General features: G+C 39.0%; 1 protein-coding gene and 1 long non-coding RNA gene across 4 annotated transcripts in view; one reads left to right on the top strand and one right to left on the bottom strand.

Annotated features, from left to right (window-relative positions):
* LOC138160090 (uncharacterized) overlaps positions 1-14,125 on the bottom strand; it is an 811,791-nt gene that overhangs the window by 162,247 nt on the left and 635,419 nt on the right. The gene's annotated exons all lie outside the window — the stretch shown is intronic.
* Positions 1-14,125, top strand: part of CPQ (carboxypeptidase Q) — a 545,251-nt gene that overhangs the window by 9,726 nt on the left and 521,400 nt on the right. Inside the window, 1 exon segment of the mRNA XM_069086586.1 lies at positions 1,994-2,448. Coding sequence (XP_068942687.1) covers positions 2,013-2,448 — 436 coding nt within the window. The 5' untranslated portion in view covers positions 1,994-2,012.

The following is a 14,125-nucleotide window of genomic DNA, read 5'->3' as shown; positions in this document are numbered from 1 at the left end:
ATATTTTTTTCTCCTTATTTAAAAATAATGCATGATAAGGTATTTATTACCTGCTTATTATTTTCCAGTTACCGAGAGTTTAAGTGCTTTATCCATTTCCAAATGAGCTCATGGTCAGGCCTGGTCATCAGAGGTTAAGCCTAGTGTTCTTCTGCTAGACCATACTACTTCCTTCTGAGACCTAGCTGAACCTTTGCTCGGGATCCTCGAGGAATGAACACTCCATGTGCCACCAGAAGCAATAACATTACTTCTCTGATAGCCTAGGGAACAGGACACCTCTTGAACATGTGTTGCCTGTAGTTCTCTATTTTTTTAAATTAAAAAAAAATTATTCACTTAGAAAAAAACTATTTTTTCCTCTTTTATCTCAACTCTCTTAATTGAGAAAAAAAGAAAAACAAAACCTGTTACAAACATGTAGTGAAACAAAACAAATGGCATCGACCATGTCCAAATAGGTCTATATCATCTATATATCTAATTCTGAACTCTGAACCCTCAATCCTTTACCTCTCTTTCAGGAGGTGGGTATCATGTTTCATTATGAGTCTTCTGGAATCATGTTGATCCTTATGTTAACTGGAGTTCTTATTTTTTTTAAGTTGTTTTTCTTTACTATATTGTCATATAAATTTTTCTTTCAATTCTACTCACTTCACTCTGAATCAGTTCATATAATTCTTCCCAGGTTTCACTGAAACCATCCCCTTCATTATTTCTTATAGTACATTAGTATTGTATCACATTTATATATCATAATTAGTTTTGCCGTTCCCCAATTGATGGATACCTCTTGAGTTTCCAATTCTTTGACACCGCAGAAAGAGCTATAAATATTTTTGCACATCCTTAGTTCCCCCTTCCCCCACCTTGGGACTAATTCCTCTCTTAATCTACCCTCTCTCTAATTTCACCTTCTCCCTTACACACTTTCTCTCCTTTTTGCCCTATAGAGTGAAATGTATTTCTTTACCATACTCTGTGTGTGTGTGTGTGTGAGAGAGAGAGAAATAGAGAGACAAAGAGAGTGTTCTCTCCTTTTACCAGTTCAGATGGGAGTGAGGTTCAGCTACTCCCCTCAGCCCCTTCTTGTTTGTTTAAATGTCTTCTTGCCCACCTTGATCTGTTGCTTATTTTCAAAGGTACTGCTAAGATCAGGCTACCTACTTGTGCTACTAATCCAGACAATTATGCAGATATATTTATTAATGAGTGAAGAAATTCTCTTCCTTTGCATTCATAAGCAACTATTTAAAGGACTTTTGATTTTGGAATTTCTAGTATGGGAACTTATCCACCAATCTTTCTGTGATTTAGCAGATAAATCATAGGGTTGCCTGAAATACACAGAGATTAAAGCATTGTTCAGGGTCACTCAGCTAGTGTCAGAGGCAGGACTCAATCCCAGGTCTTTGGGCCTCCAGTCCCAAGACTCTATCGTCTGTGCCATTTTTCCTCTTTTCTGAATTGATAACAGGCTATTAAATTAATTTCATAGGTACACATTCAGTAGTGGAGATATTTCTGAAGAGTTGGGGGTCAGTTGTGTTTTTTGTAAGTTAGATCATACTGGAAATGTACTCTGGGAGTGTTCAACATACATGATAAACACTTGTAGGCATGTGATAATGCTTATTCACTGACTGATTGAAAGGCTTCCTATAGCTAATTTCTTTGTAAAGTGAACAATTGCCATCTAATTTACCTTTCATGTAACTTTTCCACTTCAGCAAATCTGTACATCCAAAGTAAAATGACCTAAAATCACCATCTTCTCCCTATAGTTTAAGTGCCCTTTGTTCTAATCTTGATATTTCAGTTTGGAATCCAATGTCTTTGTCCTGAGTTCTTTGTAACATTTTTTCGTGTGACAACACCATAGTGCATCTTTCTCTTTAGGAAACTCTTCTCTGCTCTCTCTAGAAATATAGTCTGGTTGATTGGCAATTAGATTGTTTCCCACATGTGGATTTTTCTTTTTTTTCCCTAGGTTCTCACAGTAGAGAAAGATGATCACTCCTCTCATCTTCCTTTTGATGGGTATACTTCATCTTTTATCTTCATGTTCTGGGAGGGCTGTGTTTGAAGATGTTGGCCCCTTGAAGATATTTGGAAAAATAAAGGAAGAAATAGCAGGCTACCAAGAAGTTGCTAAGGCCATTGTAGATCTTGCTGTGTGTGGCAAAGCCCAGAACAGATCCTATGAGAGACTGGCACTTTTGGTTGACACTGTTGGACCTAGACTGAGTGGCTCCAAAAATCTAGAAGAGGCCATCCAAATTATGTACCGGAACCTGGTAGATGATGGTTTGGAGAATGTTCATCTGGAACCTGTCAAAGTGCCCCACTGGGAAAGGGGGCAGGAGTCTGCGGTGATGCTAGAGCCCAGAAACCATTCAATGTCCATTTTAGGTCTTGGGAGCAGTGTTGGGACCCCCCCAGAAGGTATGTTTTGCTTCTCCTGAATAATTTTGTATGGCTTCTTTTTTAAAAAAATTTAATTTATTTATTTTTAGTTTTCAACATTCATTTCCACAAGATTTTGAGTTACAATTTTTTCTCTCCCTGTCTTTCCCCTACCCACCCACGCCAAAATATCAAGCCTACTGAATACCCCTTCCCCCAATCTGTTCTCTCTTATATCCTCCCCCTTTGTACCCCTAACTTTCTAGTAAGGCAAGATGGGTTTCTATATCCAAGTACTTGTATATCATATTTCCCAGTTGCATGTAAAAAAACAATATTTCAACATTTGTTTTTAAAACTTTGAGTTCCAGATTTTTTTTCCCTTCTTCCCTCCTCACTCACCCCTACTGGGAAGATAAGCAATTCAAAATAGATTGTATATGTGTAGTTACACAAATCATTTCCATAGTAGTTATATTTTGGAAGACTAACTATATTTCTCTCCATCCTATCCCACCCCCCACTTATTCTATTTTCTCCTTTGACCCTATCCCTTTTAAAAAATGTTTGCTTCTAACTACCCTCTCCCCCAATCTGCCCTCCCTTCTATCATCTCCCCTCTTATCCCTAACCCCCCTATTTTCTTATAGGGTAAGATACCCAGTTGAGTGTGTGTTATTTCCTCCTTAGGCCAAATTCAATGAGAATCAGGTTGTCCTATTCCCTTTCACCTTCCTGCTCATCCCTTCTATTGTAATAGTTTTCCCTTGTCTCTCTCTTTTTTTTTTACCCTCTGAATGGTCGCTTGGTCCCTCTATAATCTGCAGCCCAGGAGCACAGGAAACAGCCACATGGCAGCAGCTGCAGCCACTGAGCCTCCTCTGCTTCTTGATCTTGGGGCAGCAGCCAGACCATGCTCCCCCTGTTTGAACAAAGTTCCACACTGACCTTTGTCTTTGGCATTTGTGGATTGAGAAGTATGGAAATGGCTACAGCTGCTAGTGATTTGCTCTTGGGAAGTTTGAAATCCCCCTCCAGCCTCAGTTGGTCAGGGCCACCCTGGGGCTAACACCACAAGCTCACTGAGGGGCTGGCCTCAGCTTCCAACAAGTTGCAATGGATCCTTCCTGCCTGGCTTCCTTCAGTGAGAGATTTGTTTCTCTCTGTCACTTTGTGGGTTCTGTAGCTCTAAAGTTTGTTTAGAGTAATTTTTTACATATATTGGAGGTGGTGGAAGCTGGAGCCACACAGAAGTCCTGTTTCTACTCCGCCATCTTGGCTCTGCCCCAAGATCCAGAATCAGGAAGCATGGTCTCTTTGTCTTGAAGAGAATCCTTGAGTCACAGTGTCCTTGGTTTATTTTTTCCTAACAGAAGTTCCAAAGTCCTCCAAGGGTTCCCTATGAAAGGTTCATTTGTCGATTCCACTGAGCAAAGATGAATTATTTCAAGTCACAGAAACTGTTGTTCATCCTTCATTCCAGAAGCAGACCATGACGTCAGGGAGGTGATTCCATGACATTCTAGTGAATTTGATTTAAGTGAGGGAGGGCTGTGCAAAGTGATGCCTCCCAAACAAATGAATGATGAAAAATATTGGAATTTATTTCACATCTGGAGCAGGGAAGGTGGATCTGGAAGTTGCTTCCTGTCCCCCAATTCCATTGAACAAATCTCATGGATCCCTGGACGGCTGTCTTCATCATGCCATTGTGTCAACTACTTCTAGGTTTTTGTTTTTGTTGTTTCCTATCCTCTTCCTGCATTTCTTTTCCAAAATGAAACTTCTGTTAATAATGGTACTATCGATGATGATGATTAATGGATGACATCTACCTAATACAGTACAATTCAGAGTTCTTTCCATGATGAAGCTCCTACTTCCAGATGAAGTAAGTTCCAGGAAGGGCTCATTTTACTCATGTCTTTTTATCCGTAGTATTTAGCATGATCCCTGGCACATTGTAGGCAATTAATACATACATGTTAGTTACTTGCTATGTTGGATTGATAAATGCTTGTTAATTTATTGATTGATGATCTCATTTGATCTTCAAAACCATGTTGTAAACTCAACATGCTGTTAATAATCATCAAGCATTTGTTAAGATCATAAGTATAGGTGTTATTACTCCATTTTGCAGAGAAAGAAACTGAGGCACAAAGTAGTCAAGTTACTTGTTGAAGTGGTAACCATGGGAATTGAATGCAGGTCTTGACTCCAAAATCTAATCCTTTTTGTGGTACCCCACAGTTACTTTTGGATAATAGCAAGTTTATTTATTTCTCATTTTAATCTGTTTCATTGGTTACCTTTGTCTTTGCTTCATAGTCAGTTAAACATGACTTTAGTTATTGAAGTACCTGCATTTGGTTGTATAAATCATGCAGTTTTTGACATATGAAAATATTGGAGTTATCAATTACCCTTCGAATCTTTTTAGACATATAACTAATGGAAGTCTAAGAAGGATATAATTAATTCTAGGTAAACTTAATGTACACAGTTTATTAATAATAGATATAATGAATTAAATGGTTAGATTAAAGGAACTAATTGACTTTATGTAACCTGAAGCCTCAAACATCTGGAATTTTCAGGCTGGAATATGTATTTCTTGCAGCAGATGATACTGTAAAACATGAAGATTAGGAATCTCCTGTAAACTAATCAAAGCTGTCATTTGACCTGGGAGCCTTTATTGTCTCTCATATGGATCAGATAGAGGGCCTATGAAAATGAATGCTTTTCCATGAGTATCTTAAGACTACTTTGACCCATCTCCTCATTTTTGGGGGGTTGAAAGTAGGTCCACATTTGGCAAGCAACTAGATTTAATTCAGTGCAATAAACATTTAACACCTACTCTGTGCAGTGGAACATGCTTGGTCATGGAAATATGAAGATAAAAAGTAATTGCTCTTCACCACCAGGCATTGCTAATGTTGATCTCTGGGGGTTGGGGAAGGCAGTACAGGGAAATGAAACCGAACTAGGTTTGGAAACAGTCTTTAAAAGACTCTCAGTGGGGTTGCCTACTGACTTGAGGGCTTGCCACAGAACTGGGTGGTTCTTTGCATTCTTTCTCTAGTCCTAAAGATTTTTTCACACTGAATTCTGTTGCATGGCTTATTCACTCAGTGTGAAAAGGACAATTTGGAGAAAGAGCATATACATACATCACTTGGCTCCGCTTAACATATGGAGAATTCTGGTTTCTGAAGAATTCATTGAGGATGTTAACAGAAAAAATCTTAATTTAAATCTGTTTGAGACAGTCACTCATATTACATGTAATGTCAAGTCAGGTTATGTTTATTAAAGGCCTGATATCAACCCTCATTTATAAAATAGTTTGAGATTGGCAAAATTCTTTCTTCATAATCACCATTAGGGGTTGGTCATGCCAGCATTTTTATCCCCATTTATCAGATAAGAAAGCTGAGACTCTGAGGGACTATTCATTTCTTGACCTATGACCACTTAGTTAATAAATAACAAACGAGGGATTTGAGTCTTTGTGTCTTGACTCTATGTTTTCATTCTGTCCACAATACCAGGCCACTTCTCATGCACTGTACAGAAATAAGTAAATGAACACACACATAAATATATATGACTATATGTTCATAGGTGTATGTATTTAGTAGTAATACTGTCAATTGCAGAGCAGGTATTGAACTGATTTTCATCAGTAAAAGATTTTTCTTTGGAGTTCCTTAGTACCAATGAAATCAGTGGTTCAGGCCAAAAAAAAATTGTTTGCCTGTGTATACACACACACACACACACACACACACACACACACACACACACCAGTTGGAGTTTTGTTACCCTTTGGATGCTTTTATAGCTTCCAAACAGCTCTGACAAGTTGGAGAGAATACCTGTATGAGATTGGCAGAACATCTGCTCATTTAGAGTGGGAGAAAAAGATCTAATTTAAATGAAGGTCTTAGAAGACCCTTTCTTATTAAAAAATATCTTCCCTGAACATTCTGATTTCATAGACACTGGTTTCTTCTACTACGAATTCTTGCCACAAAATCTCATCTGGGCCCTTACTATTGTTGCTCTGCTCTTAGTCTGTACTTGTAGCTTTTTTATTCTTTTGTTGATCACATTCTCTATTATGTCAATTTAATTCAGGCAGCTGGATGGTACAGAGGCAGATAGGTGACACTACTTACAGTCAGGAAGATCCGAGTTCAAACCCAACCCTCAACACTTAGTTACAGTGAGACTGGGCAAGTCACTTAACCTTTCTCTGCCTCAATTTCCTCAACTGTAAAATGGGGATAATAACAGCACCTGTTTCTCAAGGTTGTTGTGAGGATCAAATGAGATTATTTGTAAAGGGTTTAGTATAGTGCCTAGCACATAGTAGGCACTTATATAAATGCTCATTCCCTTTTACAAATCAACAGATGTTGATTAAATTCCTATGAAGTACAAAACAGTGTGCCTGCTGTATGTGGGCCTGGGAGTCCAAAGAATAATCAGGAGGCCATTATAATAATCCAGACAAGAGGTGATAGGGGTGTCGATTAGGGATGGTGGCTGTGGGAGTGAGAAGATGATGAGAAAGGGGGTGATAGAAGGGATGAGTCAGGAATAGCCAGGCTATGATGAACCTATGGGAGTGTAAGAATGGTCTTGACACCAACATGAATAAGCCACCTTGGAGAGGTAGGATTTAGAAAAAACATGATCAGTTTCATTTTGGGGTATGTTGAGTTTGAGATGCCTATGGGACATTCTAGTGGAAATGTCCAGCAGTAAGTTGGAATTAAAGAAAGACTAGGGCCATATATGTGGATTTGGAAGTCGTCTCTATAGAGAAGATAATTGAACACAAGGGAACAATCACAATTGTTCTGCCACAAAGGCAGAGGGTAGAAAGAGATAAGGGTGTAGTACATTTTGGGGAAGATACCCAAATAAATTGGCAGGTGCAAAGTGATGGTCCAACAAAAGAGACTGAGAAAGAATGGTCTGTTTGGTAGGAGGAGAGCCAGAAAGAACATTATTGTAGGAAAGAATAGTCAGTGGGAGGGGATTGTTGACATGTAAAAAGCTACAAAGTACTGAAGGAGAATAAGAATTAAGAAAAAACTCCCACTGGATTTGGTGGTTAAATTATAGGTAATCTTGGAGAGAGAAATTTTAGTCAATTGATTGCATTGGAAGACAGTAAGGGTGGGGAAGAGGAATGAGAGGAAAGGAAGGTAATAGATAATTCTCCAAATCTGCCTCAAGGCTTTCATGTCCAGTCCCCTCCCCACTTTTACAAGTTAACCATATTTCTTACTTTGGAGGGAGGGAGTAAACAGAAAGATAGAAGATAAGTTAATAATAGCTAAATCAAGTTATTGCCATCATCAGACTTAAAAATGTCATGGTCCTGTTATTAAATCTGGGCTCCACAGATAAGGAAAGTCTTTCAGTTATTTCATTTTCTTACATTCCATCCACTCTAGTCCCTAGATCTGCTAAACTGTTCTGTCCACCATTTTCTCATGACAATATAGCTATAGGACTGAGTTCCTTTGCCTGCATTTTCAAAACTTTTCTTTCTGAGGTGCTACCTAATTTACCTATAGGTCTATTAGTTATTTGCACCTTTGTTCTACTTCTGAGAAATTCTAAATTTATATTTTCTAGCAGGCTTTAACTGCCAAGAAGCTTTTTCCTTTCCTTCCAGTATCTAATTGCAATGGCAACCGAGGTGGCCTGTGGGGTCCGTCACCTCTAACAGTACTTTGCTGTTGGGATCCTGCCACAAGTGGGAAGTGAGGAAGCTTGTGTTCAGATGAGATTCCCATGTGCCAGATCTTGCTGTATTTTTCTATGATTGCAAAGATACTGTGCAGATACTAAATGCACCTACTTTGCTGTGGTAAATGCTTCCTTGTTATCTTATCTACTTTTCTCCAGGAGTTCTTAGGAAAGGAGTTATTGTCATGTGACTACTCTTCTTCATGCCCCTCACATTTTTCTTCTCACTTCCCCTCACTTCTTTTTTTTTTCCTTTTCAACCAGTAAACATTTATTAAACACCTATGACCTGTCCCTCCTCACTGCTAGTGCCTTCCTATAGAGATTGCCTCAAATTTATCCTGTATATATCTGATATATGTATACTTGTTTGCGTGTTATTCCCCTTTAGAATGTAAGTTCCTTGAGGGCAGGGATTGTTTTTGCCTTTTGTTTTTGTATACCCATTACTTGGCACAGTGGCTGAAACATAGTAGGTACTTAACAAACTCTTGTTGGCTTGACATACTATGTGCTAGGCATTTGTAACACAAAGACAAAAATGAAACAGTACTTGCCCCCAAGGAACTTACAGTCTATATGAGGAAAGACCCTGAAAAGCTGGAAAGCATCCAGAGGAGAACAACCAAAATGGTCATGGGCTTCCAATTAATTGAAGGGATCATGAATGTCTAAACCAGAGGAGAGAAGGCTCAAGGGAAGACAGAATTGATATTGTTAAGAATATGAAAGGCCCTCATATGGAAAAAGTACTTATACTTACTCTGTTTGGTCTAGAATTTCAAACAATGGGTGGGAAATGCAAAGCAGGGACAGTTTGATGTAAGGAAAAACTTCTTCCCAATGACAGCTATTACTGGTAGAGTGGATTGCTTAGGGAGGCAATGGGTCTCCCTCACATTAGACACCATCTTCCAGAAGAGGTTTGGTTACCATCTATCAGATAGGTTGTAATGGGGTCTCTTTACTAGGTGTAAGTTGTGCTAGATGTCATCTACGTTCCCTTCTAGGAAAATCACATCCCTTATTTTTTCATGAAACCCATGAAAGAAAAGCTCAATCCTTTGCATGATCTGTACCATGTAGCTGAGAAGCCAACTCTTTCTAATTTTTCATTAATGTCTTTCAATTATGAGTCCAAGGTTTTTTTTTTTCCTTTCTATCTGTTTCTTGATTTTTTTTTTCACGAGGTAGAGCTGAGTGTTAGGGAGGCTGGGTGGTCAGTGGGTGACCAGTGAATGACAATCTGTCCAACCTGAATCCCTCCATCTATGGAAAATGCAAGAATGTTTAATTCCCCTTATTTCCACCATGTTCTATTTCCTGCTTCTTTTGAAATTTTGACAGGTCAAGGGAGTTAAGGTGCCTTTATGATTCAATAATTGGATGCCAAACATGTCCCTGTGGAAAGAGAGGTGACTGTCCTCAACCTAGTCACCACTGTCTCTTACCCCTGTACCCTCAAACTCACTCACTCCATCAGTGAAGATCAGCAACTGATGACTTATCCTGGGTCACTACATATCAGAGGCGGACCTCGAATGCAGGTTTTCCTAACTTCGACACCAACCTCTCCCCATTCTACCATGTTGCTTCTCCTCACCACCTCATACTGTATGCTTAATCTTTGTATAGAGATAGAGAGAGGGCTAGGACTTAGAATAGTGACTGTATCTGTGGTTTTAGTTAATATTTGGAACTCCTGGATGGGCACACTCCCTTTATCTATCCAGGCCAGCATCTTCTCTTCAGCTTACTGTTGGAGACTGCCTTCCCTTCCCACCTCCACCTCTTGCCTTCTCTGGCCTCCCTCAAGCTCCAGCTAATATCTCACCGTCTACAGGAAGCCTTTCCTGATCTCTCTTAACTCCAATGCCTTCCCTTTGTTGATTATTTCCAATATAGTCTGTATATAACTTGTTTGTACATAGTTGTTTCCCTCACAAGACTGAGCCTCTTGAGAGTGGGGTCTGTTTTGTTTTTTGTCTTTCTTTATCTCCCCAGCACTTAGCACAGTACCTGGCCCATCACAGGTACTTAATAAATGCTTATTGCCTGACCTGCCCAGGGGTTCACAAAGGACATGCCCAATATGTCAGAGGTGGGGCCTAGACCTGGGCAGTTCTCTCTCCATTGCACCATGGCTGCCTCTTTGTATGCATCACAACATTCTCCACTTAGCTTATGTTATGTATTTTTTAATGTTTATCCAGTTGTCCCCTCTTTCTGGTGTCTTCTTAGGTTCCCTGATCCTGCAGGTTTCTCTGCTCTAGCTAATGTTGCATAGCAACTAGTAAGGGTAGGCCCTTAAAAGAAATTTAATTCTAATAATCTTATTACCATCAATTAAACTTTTTGATGTTTTCTTGTGTAGAAGTTTCTCTCTTGAATGTACAGTTGTGGATCATGGTCAGAATCTTCCTATGCAAAATAGTGTAGATTCTGCCTCTGCAGTAGCTGTTGCATCCATCCCAACTTTCCTTTCCCACTGTTCCCACTCACATTCAGGATCTCTGGAGACTCAGTGCTGTTTTGATGGGATTCTGTATAGCTTTAACAATGTCAATTCACTCAAGGCCCCTTGGCCTCTCCAGAGAGGCTGAATGCACTGTATTCTTGTGACTCCTTCTAGTGCACCCAGGGTACTCTTTCTCTTGGATAATTACATGTAAATTGCTTAGTAGAACTTGTACTGTGAAATTGAAACTTTTGGCCAAGGAAAGCATTTGGAAGATTTATGATCCCAATTTGTCTTTTAAAGCAGATGAGTCGAGAGGCATTAGATCAAACAATGCTCAAGTACACAGGGTGTTCTAAACCTAATTGACAAGCCAGATGGTAATAAATCACTAGGGTCAGATGTCACTTACACAGGAGTTTTGAAGAAACTCAAAGGTGAAATTGTGGAACAGTTGACTAAAATGTCGGGTTGAATTTGCTGAATCAGTTAATAGATGGATGAATTAGCTGTAGATTGTGACTGTGATATCCATGAAAAGAATTTCAGGGGAGAACCGAGATTGGTAAATTTCTCTTCTCTCTCTGGTGTGTTCTCTAACAAAAAGTAAGATCAATGATTACTTAAATGAAGATAAGCTATGATGTTAAAGCAACGTGGTTTCCTGACCAACTAATCTATTAGTATTCTTCAAGGGGGGCAAATAAGCAGGAGGAACTTAATGTACTCAGTCTTTCAAAAAAGATTCTATCTTTGTTAAGATATGTGTAGTGTGCAATACTTGTGGATTGTTCAACTCTGGAAAGGGTAGAAGGTTTTTGAAGATTTAAAAAAATATCTAGACTCACAATTTTATTGGTGTGAGGAGCCTTTTGGGGAGGTCAGCAACTCCTCTGTAACATAAAATTGTAGAATGCTCCCTGGGTCACTGGGACGTTGTATGAGGTCTGATCACAAAGCCACCATGTACCACAGACAGTACTTAAAGTGCCACACTGCTTCTGAAGGGTGGGGAGCAGCAGTTCTAAAGCTTTTTGGTCTCAAGATAGTTTTATACTCTTAAAAATTATTGAGAACTGCAAATAGCTTTTGTTTGTATGGATTATATCAATTGATATTTACCATATTAGAAATTAAAATGGATACAATTTTAAAATACTTATCAGTTATCTAAAATATTATTAATAAAACAGTTACATGTTAACATAAATCACATTTTACTCCCCCCAAATCCATATTTTCAAAACAAAAACAAATCTAGTGAGAAGAGACATTGTTTTACATGATTTTGCTAATCTCTTTAATGTCTGCCTTAATAAAAGACACCTGCATTCTTGTATCTGCTTTTGCATTCAGTCTGTTTCAATATGTTGTTTTGGTTGTAGTATGTGGAAAAAATCCGGCAAATCATGTGGATATATAATTGGAAATGAGAAGAGCATTTATTAAGCAATAAAATCTTAGTATTATTATGGAAATGGTTTTGGTCTTGTGGACCCTGAAAAGTATCTTGGGGACTCTGATGGTCCTTGGATCACACTTTGAGAACCACTGGTACAGAGAATACAAAATCCCATTGTGTTTAATTTTTGTTCATTATTAAAAACAAAATACCATTTAACTCCATAGAGTGAAATACTCCCTTAAAGACTCTCATCCATAAGATTCCTCCCAAGAGTGTGTTAAGATCAGACAAGATTTCTTAATTAGGGTAACTACAGATATAACTGATCAATGCTCCTCTAATTAGCATTATCCAGTGCAGCATAAAACACAAAAAATATATGTTCACTAAAGTTGTTCAGATGGAATGGCATCTCCTATAGCTGGCTACTTCTCTGGATGCTCCTGCTGCTGGATGATATGATGCTGATTTTAGTGACAACCTTAATAGATTAGGCCTCCTCAGTCAGATCCCCAAGGCCCCCAAAGAGATGGGTTTAATAATCAGTAGCCAGTCAATTTTTATTAAGTGCCTTCTTTGTGTCAGGCACCATGCTGAGTGATGGGAATGCATATTTGAAAAAGAGAAGTAGTGCTTAGCCTCAAGGAACTTACAATCTAATGGGAGAAGACAACACACGGAAAAAAAGCTGAAAGGAGGAGGAAAAGGAGGTGGAGAAGGTACGTTGGTTGGGAGGCATAGAGGAAAAGTCAAAGAAGTCCAAAATTAGTTCAGCCAGGTAGGAATTGAGGAGAGGTCTGTCCTTAAATGGAGGCTGAGGAGTTCATGACTTCTCCTTTCACTTAGAAAGACAAAGAGTACTGATGAAGTATGAGTACCAGGGCCAATTGGATCTTACAGGATGATAAGATTTCCCAATGATGAGGTTACTGGGGAAATGATAGAGAAGTCGAAAACAGGTGCAGCAGAATGGAAAACAAGGATATAATTATCTATGCACAAAAACCAGATGGATGAAACACAGCGGACTGTGATTTGCACTGAGATGGTAAAGCCGTTGAGTTAACCCATCAGTTCACACGTCTTGGACATGCATTGTAGAGCAATAATGAACTGGCCCAGAATCAAATAGAAGAAATTGAGTTGGTTGTGTTGCTTTTGGAAAATTGCTCAGCTCTTTTTGTTTTAGCCATCTGAGATTATACCCTGACACAAAACCTCATGTTTTTTTGAATACCAGTATTCTCCCATTGCTCTCCTGGTCAATCAAGCAGTCGATACACAAGTATTTACTAAGCACCTTACTATATGCTAAACACTAGGGACAAAGACAAAAATGAAGTAGCCTCAAGGAGTTTTACTGCTGTGAATCATGGAGTATTGTAATCTCTGAAGATAGAAAATTGCATATGATCCAAGAGGCAGTAAAGGGGCCTGTGATGGTCATAAATGAGTTAACCCTATAATGATGATAATCTGTACTTAAGAGATGGCATAAAAGATGCCAATAAGAGAAAAATGTAAGATCAGAATAGGGGGTGGGATGGAGGAACAATAGATTTTTTAAACAAAAGGACAAAAAGGAAAGAAGCATTTATTAAGTACCTACTATGTGCCAGGTACTTGTAGTGTCAACGCAATATTCACAGCACCAATGGCAACTATGAATGTGCTGGCATAATTCTAAATCACAGAATCTAATAGACTCTCCATATAGAAGACAGAAGCAAAACATTTATTCAGACACTAGAGAGCCAAATCCTAACACCAGAAAGCCAAATCCATTATAACAACAAAGAAGTTAATATACCATAACACAGCAGGAAGCCACACCATCCTTTAACCTTCCCACAAACACTCACAAGCTTAGTTGTCTTCTTTCCTGGATCCTCTCTCCTCCCTCAGTCTATCTGCTCTGACTCCCAGCTTCCTGTGGACTCTGCTCCACCCTTCAGCAAACTCCTCCCACTACAGGCTCCATGTGATTACATTCGGCCTATTAGGGGGCAGGGAAGATCTTCAAATTCCCTTAGGCCTATTAAGGGACAAGGAAGATCTTCAAATTCCCATTCCCA

Source organism: Petaurus breviceps, unplaced genomic scaffold (genome assembly GCF_028583685.1).
Source record: "Petaurus breviceps papuanus isolate PSGF00001 unplaced genomic scaffold, PetGlider_PUasm1.0 179, whole genome shotgun sequence".
NCBI classification, from domain to species: Eukaryota; Metazoa; Chordata; class Mammalia; order Diprotodontia; family Petauridae; genus Petaurus; species Petaurus breviceps.
The sequence above is the reverse complement of the archived record's forward strand: the minus strand, read 5'-3'. Positions and strand labels throughout refer to the sequence as shown.